The sequence below is a fragment of the Madurella fahalii genome (assembly GCF_045866475.1).
Source record: "Madurella fahalii IFM 68171 DNA, scaffold_3, whole genome shotgun sequence".
In the NCBI taxonomy this organism is placed as follows: Eukaryota; Fungi; Ascomycota; class Sordariomycetes; order Sordariales; genus Madurella; species Madurella fahalii.
In genome coordinates this window covers 5,428,123-5,443,265 of record NW_027263973.1, presented here as the reverse complement: position 1 = coordinate 5,443,265, position 15,143 = coordinate 5,428,123, and the positions used below count along the sequence as shown (strand labels likewise).

At 57.1% G+C, this 15,143-nt stretch overlaps 4 protein-coding genes across 4 annotated transcripts; 1 reads left to right on the top strand and 3 right to left on the bottom strand.

The window, feature by feature from the left end:
• Positions 1 to 236: 236 nt before the first annotated feature.
• MFIFM68171_06969 (uncharacterized protein) lies at positions 237 to 927 on the top strand (the record flags this gene model as incomplete). Its single annotated transcript, XM_071062389.1, has 3 exons — positions 237 to 275; positions 345 to 566; positions 634 to 927. 3 exons carry the CDS (start codon positions 237 to 239, stop codon positions 925 to 927), a joined length of 555 nt encoding a protein of 184 aa, XP_070918490.1.
• Positions 928 to 1,340: 413 nt separating this feature from the next.
• Positions 1,341 to 4,770, bottom strand: CHS2_2 (Chitin synthase, class 2; the record flags this gene model as incomplete). The annotated part of the gene is made up of 3 exons (XM_071062388.1): positions 1,341 to 2,509; positions 2,562 to 4,424; positions 4,485 to 4,770. The coding sequence occupies 3 exons, from the start codon at positions 4,768 to 4,770 to the stop codon at positions 1,341 to 1,343; spliced, it is 3,318 nt and encodes a 1,105-aa protein (XP_070918489.1).
• Positions 4,771 to 5,407: 637 nt separating this feature from the next.
• MET5 (Sulfite reductase [NADPH] subunit beta) lies at positions 5,408 to 10,211 on the bottom strand (the record flags this gene model as incomplete). Its single annotated transcript, XM_071062387.1, has 3 exons — positions 5,408 to 5,437; positions 5,495 to 10,011; positions 10,175 to 10,211. 3 exons carry the CDS (start codon positions 10,209 to 10,211, stop codon positions 5,408 to 5,410), a joined length of 4,584 nt encoding a protein of 1,527 aa, XP_070918488.1.
• An 817-nt stretch (positions 10,212 to 11,028) lies between these two features.
• MFIFM68171_06966 (uncharacterized protein) lies at positions 11,029 to 11,874 on the bottom strand (the record flags this gene model as incomplete). Its single annotated transcript, XM_071062386.1, has 2 exons — positions 11,029 to 11,763; positions 11,830 to 11,874. 2 exons carry the CDS (start codon positions 11,872 to 11,874, stop codon positions 11,029 to 11,031), a joined length of 780 nt encoding a protein of 259 aa, XP_070918487.1.
• Between the last annotated feature and the right edge of the window lie 3,269 nt (positions 11,875 to 15,143).

Here is a 15,143-nt window from a genome sequence, read left to right as displayed (position 1 = left end):
TTTCAGTAGCACCAGGTGATCCTGCTGCAGAGATGTAAGGCCCTTATAACTAGCCGCCGCCCCGGATGAAGTGAGGCGAGCGTGTTTGTTGCTCTCTCTGGAAGGAATTTGGCTAATACGCGTCCTCATCCCATCAGAGGAAGCAGCCCAACAATCCCTCGAATCCAGCATCACTGCGCGTCTTCTTACCAAATCGACTAGTATCTTAACCAAAAACAAATTCTATCAAACTCAGAATGCATCGCGCCATCCCCCTGGGCGTGCGCGCGCTCCAGGTGAGCAGCATCTACTATCCATGTTTTCACCCGGCCCGGGGCTCTTCACTAACATGTTCTCAAATGCAGTTCGTCCTCTCCCTGACCGTCCTCGCCATAGCCGCCGACTTCATCAAACACCAAGTCCTTGGCGATGCGCCTGTCACCACCCGCTACAGCACCTTCACGGGCGGCTTCGGCATGCTAGTCTGTGGCGTAGGTGCCGCCGCCCTCTTCGTGAGCTTCATCCCAGCGCTGGTCCCGATTGCGCTGGACGCTCTTATGGGTCTCTTCTTCCTCGCAGGGGGTATTGTACGTTCCCGCCGGAGTCCCTTCTTCCGTTCCACGGCCCCTTGTAGCTAACGCATAAACTAAAAAGGCATGGGCTGTCGGTCTTCGCCACACACAAAACTGCAACGGCTTGGAAGGAATGCGCGACAGTGAGCTGCTTAACCGGGGGAGCATCTCATTCGGCGACGGGGTGCGCTACGGGATCGTCGAGCCGGGCGATGATATAGTAGCTGTCTTCGACAAGCTACGGGGGGCCTGTCAGCGGGGCACTGCCGAGGAGGCGCTGCAGTTTATCGCCTTTGGGGTGGCCATGGGGTTAGTTGGCATGGGATACATGATCTGGAGAAGGGGGACGGTGGGAAGTAGGCATCCAGCTTTGTAAGGGCGGCGAAGCGGGTAATCACGGTGAGGGAAAAAAGGAAAAAAAAAAAAAAAAAAAAAAAAAAAAAGGGGGGGGGGGGGGGGTTCCGTAACGAAGGCGTGTGTATGTGTTGACACTTGGAACTTGAAGCGGCGCTAGGAAACTAGAGACGTTACATTCGGAGCATAATAATACATTGGAAAACAAGAGCCTTTTCTCGGGTATCTACATCATTAGCCCAACCCTGACAATCCCAACCCTAGCCAACCACAATCATCATCTAATTCGTCATCCTCAATAATTTGTTTGGACATTACCAAAACCAATCAAGCCCATTCCCAACATGCTAGCCGCCCAAGGCATCTTTCCTCATCAAACGAGAGCAATACACAAACAAGCCAACCAACTCCGACGCCGAGAAACAAAGGCACGCCTCACCTCCTGACGCTGCTAGCGACGCTACTCATAGTGTCACTAATCCGGCTGCCCACGCCGCCCAGCCACTTGGGCACCTCCAAGCTCATCCGAACCCTACCCTCGACAACCATGTTGACCAGATTGATAATGGCAAACGCCGTGCTTCCCAGCGCTCTGAACACGGCCAGACTGGCCACCGACCAGAGGATGAACCGCAGGTAGAAATTATCCCCGATCGAGCTCCCGCCATAGGCCTCACTAACCGCCATAGCCAGGGTCGCGTTGGCAATGAGCCACGTAACCACCATGTAGGTCCGCACGCTCTTGTAATAGTCCTGCTGCATCTGCTCCTCCGAGATACCTTCGGGCGTCACCTCGACGCGGTCGCGCAGGTTCCGCAGGGCCTCGTCGTAGCCCGAGTCGATGTCCAGCTGCTCGCTGGGCATCTCGAGCTCGACGGTGCTGCCCTTGCCAATGGCGCCGCCGAGGTCCGTCTTCATGACATTGTCGCCCTTGGTCCCCCACGTGACGTCGTGCGTGTTGCAAAAGGCGTAGATCTGCAGCGTGCAGATGTAGCTGGGCAGGAGGATGAAGTACTGCACGACCGAGGTGAACATGTGCCAGGGGTCGAGGTACAGGAACGACATGAGGAAGTAGAGGCCGATGGTCGACACGGTCGAGACAATCAGGTTGGTGAAGACGTTGGTGCCGAGCTGCATCTCCGGGTTGTCCTGTTGGCTGAGCTGTCTTATGACGATGTACACGCAGGCGAACGACGTATAGGCCATGATGATGGCGTAGATGATCATGGAGGCGAGGTACATCTTTTTGGCGCCCTGCGGCCGGTTGCCGAGCGAGAGGATAAACTGCGTCGAGATGAGCAGCACACAGACGTAGCGGAGGATGGTGAAGATGTAGAGGGCCGCGCGGCCGCCGAACGGGTCAACGTGCGGGTCGGCCAGGCCGCCGGCGATGAAGTAGAAGGTCAGGTAAAAGTTGGCTAGGGAGAAGTAGGTGAAGAGCAGCTGGACGAATTGGTAGAAGAACTCGATGTGCAGGAGGATCTTGCGTGCCACTGTGTGATCTGTCTGCCAGATCTGCCTGAAATGGACGAGAGAGTAGACGGCTGCGAAGAACGCTCCGTTGAGCCAGCGGCGGCGCTGCGAGACGAATTCGGGGACGGTGTCTGCCGACGTTAGCTTGGACCGGGACAAGGCCACGATAGAACAAATACTCACCAGGCACATCAGTCTCGCCCGCGCAGCCCTTGACGTACTTTAGCACCCATCTCTCTCCCCGTTTCGCCACCAGCTCCCAGCAGAGAATACGGTCCTCGGCCAGGTACATGTTCGCCGTAAACACGTCGGCATGCTGCCCGTGAAGCGTCTCCCCCTTGAAATACTGGCTAAGCGGACCGTGGCCGGTCTCGTCATTCTGCAGCGCATGGTAGCGGTATGCGCTGAGGGCGCCTGGCAACACGGTGATGTACCCAAAGACACTCTCCAGCGGCTTGTCGAGGATATTAGACATCTTGTACTCAAAGTTCTGCGAGGCCACGAGGGGGTTGAGCAGGTTTACACCGAACTTGCCCTTCATCGCCTTGATCTCGCCGCACGCGCCCGCCACGTTCGAGTCGGTGTCGAAGGCCTTCCAGAGGTGGTACAGTGCCGTGTTTGCGGGCCGCGTGCCGACGTCCAGCAGGATGCACACGTTGGGGTTGAGGGCCTTACCAAATGCGTTGAAGCACCAGCGGTGCGAGTTGAGCTTCTTCTGATTCTTCTCCTTGAGACAGAAAATCATCTGGCACGGCACGATTCCCTTCTCGGCCCCCTTGAACTTGAGGTCCGAGTCGAGCGACACCTGCGTCGTGTACTCATACACGTGGGCCTGCACCGCCTTCTGGTTGACGTAGTTCTTGGCGATGCCGTGCTGGTAGACGCCCATAGCAGCCAGCGCGTCGAGCGTGCGCGGGTGGATCTTCTCGCGGCCGTCCGACACGACGCAGACCACAATCTTCTGCCACCCATTCTCCCCCCACGTGCGGCTCTTGTTGCGACTGCAAAAGTGGCTGATGTTCTTCATGACGGCGTGCATGGTCCGGGTGAAGCCGTACTCGTCCTCGTTGTACATGGTGATGCAGATGAACAGCTCCGTCTCGCGCGCCGTCCGGCCAATGTTCTGGCGCAGCTTGTAGCCCCTTTCGACAAAGTCGTCCGGATCGCACGTCACGGCCGTGTAGCGCATGTGGGTAAACTCAATCTCGTCCCGGCGCGGCAGGAAGCTGTAGAGAATCGTCGGGATCTTGCACTCAAGCACGAGCTCGCCATTGATTAGCTGCACCTCCTTCTTGCTCATCTGCGGCGCGCGAACACCGCGGCGCTCCTGCTTGCCCTCCGGCGCTGGGCCGTAGCGCTCCACCTTCTCGTTGATCGACTCGTCCGTGGCGTCGTCGCTCAGCGTTACCTGCGACTGCGCGTACGACTCGGGATAGTGCCTGTCGCCCAGGTCCGACTCGGGCGCGAAGACATCGTCGTCATCGTCGGCTAGCGGAATGCTCACTGTTGCATCGTCTGCGAACGAGTGCGCGGAGCTGCGGACGCCGGGCGTGAACAGCGGCGCAGGGGGTAGTGGTCGCCTGGGACTGCCGCCGTACGTCGAGGCGGGCGTGCCCGGTCTCGGGCTGCCATTGATATCCGCCGGCTCGTAACGGTTGCTGACCGGCGGTGGGCGGCTGTATTCGGAGGAGCGCCGCGACGGCGTCCACGATCGTGATGGGGTCCAGGGCCGGTTTGGCGACGAGCCATCCATGGCTGGGTTGTAGGTGCTGAACGACGGGTCGGGCGGCGGCATGCTCGGCGGGTCAAGGATGGACGATTGCCGCGAGTCGATCGAAGGCTCGTAGTGTCGTCTTCGGCTCCTGCTTTCGTTTCTATGTGAGCGTGTGGCAACTTTGGGCGGCAATTGTGTCTCCTCAGGGTCAGAATCGCAGCGAGCTTGGAACCGTGCCTTCTTCCTCGGGGATGGGCCCTCTGGAATGACCGGCAAGCTCTCCGCCACGACCGCGGCATCTGGTTCCGCTCGTTTCCTTCTCTGGAGCTTCACTGTCCCACGGTTACTGGCTAACTGCCGGTCTGTCATCTTGCCTCCTAGCACCAACTTACGCCACGGGCCCGTGGATGCTGGGGCACTGGCAGAAGCGGCGGTGCTCTTGGGCATTGATCTCTGCTGCGGCGCGTCCAAGGAAGAAATCTCGCGGGTGCATTCCGCTGGCAAGTGGACTGGTTGAAGTGAAAGAGGGGGAGGGATAAGAACATCAGGCAACACATACGGCCGCGGGTCGTAGGTCTCCTCCATCGACGTCAACAGGCGCACGGCGGAACCGTGGCCCGGCGTACCGTCCACATCGTCATACGGAGGGAGCGAGTACCCGGGGGGTCGCCGGTCCATAGTGGCTGCTTCTGTGGCGGCGGCGCCGAGAACACGCTGGTGTGTCTTTGAGACACAAGCTCAGCAGGATGAGCTGCCCAGATCGAGGGGTCTGCGTGCGATGGTAATTGCGATTGTCTCGGTGGTCTGTAAGGGAGTCTGGAATGTGGAATTCGCGGGTCAACAACAAGGGCTTCGCGGCGTTTCCCGGGGAAAATAGCGGTGATTTTTTAGCCCAACGCAGGAACAGCGTGGAGACTCTGATCAACAAGTGGAATGCGGCGGCCAACTGGTGGTGGAAGCTGGAGGGGTTCCTTTCCTCTGGAATGTTTAGCTCTGCCATGCGCGAAATGTTGCCCGGGCAACCATGCATGGCGTCAGCCGAAAAGACACACCCGCCCCACAAGGCCACGAACGCCCACCGCCGATCACTCCGCATTCGACCTACAACGTACCTCGAGCACAGACTGAGGTGGGACGGGACTCGGCATGGAACAGGGAATCACCAGGGAAAACAACACCGGGTAACGTTATAGTAGTATTATCATAACACTCTGGAACCTAAGAGACGGACAAAATGCAGTGGTTCTCAACTCCCGAATCATGATGCATGCATGGCCCACACCGCAATCTACAAGCAAACTCCCGCTGTTGACCCTCACTCCTCATCCGATTCCTCTTCGGCGACCTGTCCCATGTCAGTTAGCAGGGCATGGCATGGACGCAGCTGTCAAGACACACTCACCCCTTCGTGGAAGTCCCGGCCATCTTTGGTCTCGTTGATAATGCCGGCCCGGATCGTCCAGTCGCCAAAGTGCTCGCCCTCGTTCCGCTCCGTCGCGTACCGCTTGAGCATCGGCTTCATGATGGCCAGGATCTCGTCCTCCTTGATGCTTGACCGGTACAGCTTGTTCAGCCGCTGCCCGTGGTAGCCGCCGCCCAGGTACATGTTGTACGCGCCGTACGCCTTGCCGACAAAGGCCACCTCGGCAAGCCACGGCCGCGCGCACCCGTTAGGGCAGCCCGTCATGCGCATGACGATCGAGTCCTGTCGCAGCCCGTTCTCCTCCAGGCAGGCCTCGAGCTTGGAGATCAGTACCGGCAGGTAGCGCTCGCTCTCCGCCATGGCCAGCCCGCACGTCGGGAACGCCACGCAGGCTGACGAGCTGAGCCGTAGTCCCGAGAACTGCACATTGTCCAGCTTGTACTCAGCCATGAGCGCCTTCATAGCCGGCACGTCCTCGTCGGCCACATTGCTCAGGATCAGGTGCTGATTGGGCGTCAGCCGGAATTCGCCCTTGTGCACCTTGGCAATCTCGCGCAGGCCCGTCTTCATGCGGAAGTCGGCCGTGTCCTCGATGCGCCCGTTCTCGATGAAGAAGGTGAAGTGGTTCATGCCCGTCTCGTCCTTGGTCCACCCGAACATGTCGATGTTGCTGTCAAAGTGGAAGGGCCGCGCAGGCTCAAACTGCTGTCCCCAGTACTCCTCCACCTTGCCCTTGAACACGTCGACGCCCAGGTCATCAACCGTGTACTTGAGCCTGGCGTGCTTGCGGTTCTTGCGGTCGCCAAAGTCGCGCTGCACCAGCATGACCTTCTCGCACGCAATGTGCACGTCGGCCGTCTTGACAAATCCGAGCATCCGGCCAGTCTGCGGGTACGTCTTCTTGTTATTGTGCGTAGCGCCCATGCCGCCGCCAACCATCAGGTTGAAGCCCTCGAGGTGTCCGTCGCTGCCCTTGATGGCAACGAGGCCAATGTCGTGTGCGTACACGTCCACGTCGTTGTGCGGCGGGATGGCAATCGAGATCTTGAACTTGCGGGGGAGGTACGTAGGACCGTACAGCGGCTCAAAATCCTGCACCGCGTCGCCAGCAACCTGCGTCTTCTTGTCATCGTCGTCCGTCAGCCAGATTTCGTGGTACGCCGACGTCGCCGGAAGGAGGTGATCGCTGATCTTCTGGGAGCAGGCGTGCACCTCACGGTGGTACTGGGACTGCGATGGGAGCGGGCTGCACATGACGTTGCGGTTAACGTCGCCGCACGCGGCAATCGTGGTCATGAGAGCGCGGTTGATGGCCTGCATGGCGGGCTTGAGCTTGCCCTTGACGACACCATGGAACTGGAACGTTTGCCGGGTGGTGAGCTTCATGGTCTCGTTTCCGAGCTGCGTGCTGATGTCGTCCATCTGAATCCATTGCTTTGGTGTCGAGACACCACCAGGCAACCTGCAGCGGATCATGAACGAGTAGGCCGGCTCCAGCCCTTGGGCCTTGCGCTCGTCGCGGATGTCTCGGTCGTCCTGCATATACGTGCCATGGAATTTGGTCAACTGCTGGTTGGCTGCCGAAATTGCACCCGTCGACGTGTCCTTGAGCTCCTCGGCGATGGTGCCGCGTAGGTAGTTGGACGCGAGTTTGATGTCCTCGTTGGTGATCGGCGGCGGCTCATCCGGAAGACCTTCAACGTTGGCCACGCCGAGCGCTTCCCACAGCTTGGGCTCCCATTCTTGGTAGCCTGTCTGGTACCCATCCGGATCTTGGTCATCGCCGAGCCCGATATCCGCCAGCCGGGTGGCGCCAAAGTTGGTAAGCACCCTGTCGAGGTCCTTTCCGGGCTTGTTATAGTACACCCTGTCCTCTTTCCTGGGCCAGTAGTGGCTGTCTCCCAGGGCCATGACGGAGAACCTGACAGAAGCTAGGTCGAGCTCTGTGCTGTCCTTGATCGCATCCCAGAAAGGCTTGCCGTTCTGCGGGAACTCACCCTGCCCGGCCGTCGAAGTGATAAAGACGATGTTCTCCTCAGTCGGCAGGTCCTCAACCGGATAGTCCTCCATAGCCATGACCGTCGTCTTGAGGCCACGGGCTCTGCCTCTGGTTCCAAGTCGCTTCGCCAGGGACTCTGCGTTGCCATTATCAGAGGCGAACAAGATGGTAAGCGGCGCGCCGAACAGGCCCTCCAGCAGCTGATTGTATGCATCCTTGGCTTTCCTCTTCTGCTGCGCACGAATCTCGGTTCCGAAATCCTCAGACAGGGCAGCGCCGAATTGGGGATCTCTTCGCATCAGCTGTGTGAGCTGGTTGTCTCTGTCGAGGAACTCCTTCAGTTCCTTCTTGATCCGCTCCGAGTCGAGGGAGAAGTTGGGCTCGCCTTTCTTCTCATTGTCAGGGTTCCAGCGGTAGAGAGGCCAGTACCCGAGGTCGACGGCCTTCTTGGTCTCCTGGAGGACGGTCAGGGGCGAGTCGTGCTCCCCAAAGTATGGAAGATAAGCCAGGACGATCGAGGGGCCGTTGAACTTGTCGGCCTCGTCCATGGCCTGGAGGACCTGCGTATAGGAGCTGTAGACAGCCGTTGACGCAACATAGGCGTTGCCAAAGTTCATGGCATACAGGCCGATGTCCTTCTTCCTGCGGTTCGCGTCGGCTGCGGCCCGCTCCGAATAGGGAGTCGAGTCGATGATGAGCATGTTGACGTTTTCACCCGAGGCTAGGACATGGTGGACGCCCGAGTTTCCGAGATCGTACGCCCAAGCATCAGAGCCGACGAGCCAAAGCGACTGCTTGCGGAAGAAATGCTTGTTCTGCAGCAGCGACCGCGAGAGCCTCGAGTTGTCGAGGGTAAGTTTCGAGACGACGTCCTCAGCAGCCTCCTCCGACTTCTTGACATCCTCCGCGCTAGCCAGCCACTTGGCCAACGAACGCTTGGGGACTTCGGTCAGGAACTGACCTGCGCTAACTGCCTGCTTCACCTCCCCGACGAATTTTTGCCTGCGTTCTTTCCTCGCGAGGAGAGATCCGAAACCGTACTCGGGAGTGGCGGCGATAGAGGCGGAAACGCCGGCATTGTCCGAATCAAGAGAGTTGGCAATGTACGCCCGAGTACCGAAAAGCTGGTCGAGAATTTTCGTATATGCGGTCTCGAGTTTCGGCTTTTCCAGGCTATCCGATGGTTGCGGCGGGGCTTCCCGCTCGCCAACTTCGAGGTTCTGGACCGGCTTGTCAGATGCCAGGTTCTGGAAGACGCCGCGGAGCGCTTGGTCGACGGTTTCCTTGGAGATGTAGCCCAGCTGGTGGCCAACAATGGCCTCAACACCGCCAACAGCGCTCTTGACCGAAGTGAGGACATCGATGAGGATCGGGCCCCACTTCGTTGTTTTCCTCGACACCTGCTCGAGGACTGCGACTCGCTTCACGGATTTGGGGATAGCTTCGAGTAGTTTTGCCCCCAGCCACGGCCGGTATAGCCTTGGGACGATCAGTCCCGCATTAGCAAATGAATCGCCCGCCTGCGCATTGGCGATGGCATCTGAGAAGAGGGTCACATCAGATCCAAAAAGGAAGAGGCAGCTCTCGGTATTGGCGGGTCCTTTCCACTCGAACGGGCTATACTGCCTCCCAACAAGCTCGCTGAGCTGCGACCATACCGAGGTCACGTATTTATAGATGTCCTCGGAGGTGACAAGCGGCGCCACGGCGTCGATGGTCGTCGCAGTGGAGGGGCTAGGGGGCGAGCTGGTCGCACTCTGTTGGCTAGACTTTGAGGATATCTGGGATGTCTCGGTGGTGGACGCAACCTCCACCTCGCTGGCTGACACGCCGTTGACCACAATGTTCCGGGCCGTCAGGGGCTCCGGCTGCTCGGACGCAACGGCGACGCGGCCGTCGTCGGCGTAGATACTAGAACCAGCAATCGGCGCAGACTGGAATCTCCGCACGTTGTCCATGTTCAAAACACTGCGAGCAACATCGACGCTTACGGCCTCGATGGGCTCATCGCCGGCGCTAGAGGCGGGGTCGAAGAAGTGGATGACGCCCTTGCCGGAGCGGACAGCCAGGGCGTGGGCCGTCAATGCAATATCTTGAGCCTCATGAAGTGACCACGACTGCAGGAACGTCCACCCCGAGTTACGAATTGACGTTATGGCCGAGTAGTCGGGGAAGCTCTTCGGCCCCAGGGCAACATGGATGACCACGGGCAGGTTTGCGAGCTTATACAGGTGGGCAACCGAAGGCAGCAGAATGCCCGACGTCGTCGTCACCGAGACGAGGCGGCCGGAGCGGATGGGTGTGAACACGGACAGCAGCGGGTCCGTGTTGTGCCTCACGGGCTGGATCTCGGGCACGGCATCGCTGGTTGTTGCAACTAGGCTCGCCGTCTTTGCGGCCGCGAGCTTCTTCAGGTGGCTCGAGAACTCGGAATCCGAGGCCAGCGACGGCTGGACAGAGACAAGCACGTCACTCGCGAGGTACGCGATTCTCGCGACTACATTATGCACCCTGTCAGTAGATGCAAATCAATTGGCACTGCGCATGCAGCCATTTGGCTCGAAATCGAAGAAGCGTGCTGAGCATGACGGCGGATGCGGGGCACGGTTCTCGGAGGAGGCAGCGACAGGCCTAGCGGGCAGCGGGGCAGGGCAACTCACCGGCCTCTTCGGGCGTTCTTAGCTTGACATTGGACATTTCTGCTATCGCTGTGGCTTAGAAGCAGAAAGGGAGCGACAGGAGAGAGAGCAGCATCGCACAACAGCCGTCTTTTCGCCTTCACAGACGCAGGAGCTTTATGTACGGTCCAGAAGCCGGAGGCAGGTCAATTAAAGGCCCTATATCGGCCCCGCAGCACTCCCAAATTTCTCTCTGATGGTAAGCGGGCAGTTGACGTGAGCGATTGCGTGATCGCCCTAGTGCCTCGCATCCCGGGTTTTGCCCAGAACCCCAGATCATCCAGCGAATTGCAAGCGTGGGATTTCAACGGCGCTTTGTCAGGAGTTCGCAGCAGTCGAGCATCGGTCCGTGACTCCAAGCTGCGCTAACAAATACTTGCGAACGCCCCAGCCAATTCCGTTAGGCGGCTTTCTCTCGGAGCTTTGCGTTCTCGCCCCGAGTTCCTCGTCCGACATCCCTGGGACCGGGACGAAGGTCGGTACTCTGGGAAGGGTCTTGCTTCTTACACTTGCCCACACCGGGCCTATTTATTTAACCCACTGCAGTGGGGGGGGGGAAGGATGGTGACACACCTGTCAACCCACGCACGACCCCTCCGAGGAAGGTTTGGCAAAATCTTCCACTTCCATGCGCCACTGGCCTACAATTTTACCGACAAGCGAGTAAACTGTCTCTGATACGAAATACATTCTCCGATCCCCATGTTCAAGCCAGGCCCAGATAAAGATGCAAAACGCCGCCACCCATGCAACCGGAATGCTGCACGTGCAAAGAATATGCTAATCACGATCAATAATGTGGCTTGTTCGGCCACCGGCCCCCCACTGCGGCATATTCACCGCCTACTGTTCCCGATTTTGGAACTAACATCTCGCGCCCACTCTTCGTCCTCTCTCTTCCCTCCCAGCCAATACCCTCTCCCAACCGAAACCATGCATCGTCCCAGCCTACCCTTCCATCCGTCGCCAAGCGGAGCGCCTACAGCGAAAGGATCCGGAGCTACTCCTGTCGGGTTATCCCGTTCTGTCTCGCCCATCCTCTCGTCAACGAAGCGTAGAAGGACCATCCGAGCGAACGACATGATGACGAAACTGAAATAGCCCCGGATGAGTGTAAAAGCGACAACGAGGACCATGCTCGCCGCTATATCCTGAACACCGCCGGCAGCCCTGATCTGTGCCGCCTGGTTAACGTCGCGTTGCACATGACCGTCGTCCAGCGACCCCGCGACTTCCTCAGCGCTGGCACGGCCTCTAGGCTCGTGGATGACGGTGTGGTACCAGCTCGTCGCGAAAGCGGCAGTGTAGGCGGCACTGATGACAGTGTCTAGAGCGTAAACCCATGCGAGAACAAGGTTGTGGAGTGGGCTCTGCGATCGAATGTGCGGGATGCAGAAGGCGAGCACCGCAAGGACGAAGACCGAGCCAAGGTACGCCGATACCTGCAATGCCGAGAGCGAGTAGCCCGTAAGGAGCGTGAGAACACCGTAGAGGCCCGTCGCTTTGTTGAAGACCAGCGCAAGCGATATCAACTCGGTACCCGTCTGGAGGGACATGAGGCCGAAGAAGGACTGGCGCAAAGCTTTGTCAGCGACAACGACTCGGAATTTGACAGGACGCTAAGGCACGGCACTCACTTTGGGACAGGGCAGCCGAAGCCACGAAGCTTGTGACGGTGACATCTTGCTAGCGGCCATGGCGCCTAGGCTTTCTGAGGTCCAGTTTGGTTGACAGTTCGCTCAGACAATGCAAGTTGCATGGTTTTGCAAACGGTCCTGTATCAGGCGGAGCGGCCGTTGGTTGGCCCCGATACCCGCACTCCCCGCCGGCAACCGGATGCGTCAGCACAATAAGGGTCGCATCCGGCTGGGCATTACGCAAGTACTGGGTACGACCAAGCGCTCTTTTAGTGCCAGCGGTCAAGTTATATCCCAGTATTGCCCCGCATGTCCTCATCTTGTCTCATTGACCACAACCACCAAATCTTGGCGTGATCGTGTTTGCTTCCGAGCATTCAGTTCACACATCACCTCCAACCTCCAACCTCCCACAACGTCAGAGGCATCCAATTGTTGGCATTGTTCGCCGCACTAGCTCAACGCCAGTCAGCACCTTAATTGCCCTGCTCAATAAGCCATTCAACTGGCAAGCAGCTGGCAATGACCCCCCGGGCGTGACCCACATTATCTCTATTAACCTCCTCATTGGTCAATCTGCTCAACGCCGGATTCCTAAGTGTAGAACACACACGAGGAGCATGTGAGACTGGAAATATCATCTTTTGCTAGTGTATATAGCACAGTGAACGTCCCGAATAGCGTTCATGGATTCAGGTTCAGGAACCTGCAACTCAAAGAGCAATAGCAACTCCACACATCAACTCCGGAGAATCTTCCCTAAACGCAACCTCGGGTGGCCGCTGTCAATTAATGTTACCATTCTTTTCCCTCACATCGCCAGCAGGTGAGTAAACTTCGCGCCAGCTATTCGTGCTTCAAAAGCTACCCGACAGCTTGTAAAAGACGCACGGTAGATTATTAGTGATACGGTATTATATATTGCAAATACGGACGACGGACGTTTTAGTGTCAAAGGGAGCAAAAGGACGGTGGCGATGATGAAACATGGGAGATTAAGGCCGAGTGCCTCGAGGGCGTGGGCATTATGTTCGGAACTACTGCGTTCGCATCTTATCCATACCAGCTTGAATCTAGGAGAATGCTGCTTTCAGGTGCAGTGGTTGTAGGCTTGTGGCGCAGTCGAGTGTAGGTCGGCGCTTACAACCACATCGTCAGCCTTAGTCCCGTCTTAATCAACTTGACTCTAAGCCCATAAGTGCGCTTTGGTGGTCGCATGTAAGGTGCTCATTGGCTTCGGCCAATAACCTGGTGGCCGACCAAGTTGTCGGGTCTGTCCTGGCCCCATCATCAGTGACCTTGGCTCTACCGTGCTTCGTGCCACTCGCACTTCGGCCTCTCGACCACCTGGAGCTTACCGTTGATTAAGTTGAAACCTATCAACTCCTCCTCTAAATCATGATAGATCATGCAGTTCTAGATAACAGCAGCGCCGGCAGCTATGCAATTTGTGCACCAATCCTTTGGCATATCCTAGTGTCTTCCGGTTCATCACGCTCGCCGTACTGTTTCTGATTTTCTTCTCCTCTTTTTTAGTGTGCAGTTTCTGGTACCGGGGCGGGCGCTGGTCACCAGCGGCCGCCTAACCCAGTCGCCTCCCTCAACGTCACCCAAAGGACTGTGGTATAACGATGCGCGAAAAACTGTAGTATAAGCTCGGGCCTAGCGGTCTGAACCACGGTACTTGATAACGGACCGAAAGCTGCATCGGTAACAATACGGGCTACGACGTTGAGTTCATGACGAAATCATCTGCCGACGGCTACGTTCAGAACAAGTTCGGGCCGTCCCATCCTGAGCTCGTTGAGATCTATCTCGACCTCACTGGCTTGTACCTCTGGCTGATACATGTTACCCTGCCAACTGAAGCTTCCCGTTTTGTTGACAATGCCCGAGATGGAACCAGTCCCCATTTTGAAGGCTCACATTCTACGATACCTTCTCCTCTTCGCTAACGGAGGCATCTACTTTGATCTCGATGTCTCCTGCGAGGTGCTTATCAGTAAAATGGACACCCCGCAATACGAAAGAGACGCTAGCATTGTCTTAAGCCGGGAGCTCGGTGTCGGTTGGAGCGATGACTGTGTCCGTCAGTTTGAGACATGGGTCATAATGGCCAAACCAAACTCACCGCACATATGGACAGTTGTCTAAGACATTCTACAGCCGTTCCGGGACATAATGAGAGAGAAGGATGTCACCGCTGAGGGATTGACTCTTGAGATTGTCGGGGACGTGGTCGATGCCACCGGCCCAAGGCGATTCACGCGAGGTACTCTGAAGAGCATGGGCGAGGCGTTCAACACTACGTTCCGGGACATACAAGAGCTCTTAGAGCCAAATTGGTTGGGGATGCATTGGTCACCTCTGGCTACGCCTTAGCGGCGTCCGTTATACTTACTTAGGTACGATGAGGCCATTGGAGTGCCTTCCCCACTAGTCAGACATCACTATGTCGGCACCTAGAAAAACGAGAAGGGCGGCGAGATGTCATCATATTGTTAATAATTGTAGATCAGACCTGCCATAGATATTCGTTCACATCGCATTCTAATATTTAGGAGGACATCTTCACATGGAGCTGCCGCAGAATTAACCGGCTTTGCATGAAAACTCGACATGCCGAGCTCTAACAGGTAATAATGGGCATTCCTCAAACGGTGGGAATGGAGCCGAACTAAATCGCATGTTTCGCCAGATGTGTTAGACGACCATTGATAATAGGGCCTCATATACGTTTAACCGCCATGCCCCATTCGTACTAATATCACACAATGGGACTCAAAGGATCTATGACTGGAAAGAGGTACGCGGGTTCGTTCGATACGCCAAATCACCGTCATGTCCTTGTCCGCCGCGGGTTAAGGCCGTGAAACACTGGGTATTTTAGGAAACTGGTCCCGTCCACTAAAGTGCTGTTGGCTGCGGTAGTGACGAATGCTGGACGTGACTGATGTGGATGACTTAGTGCCGTTATTTAAATTCAGACCGTTAACATCGAAACTGCCACATTAGCTGCTGTGCGCATTTCTCATGACGCATCACTCCGGAGGTCATTCCTTATGCACCTTTCTTCTCCTTCCCGCTGTCCTCTACTGGTGACCTGGTAGCGTTGATCCGTTCCGCTTCATCCTAATACAGTTGATGGTGAGATAAAATATGAGGCGCAGAAATACGTCGTCTATTCGGTTGTCGGCGCATAGATGAGACCTCAAGCCGGGAGCCACAAAGAGTATTCAGTCATTTAGTACCGGCGGGAACAGGGAGCTACGGGTGAAGTTTACGATCCCATTTTCCGCCAACTAGGTTGCTGA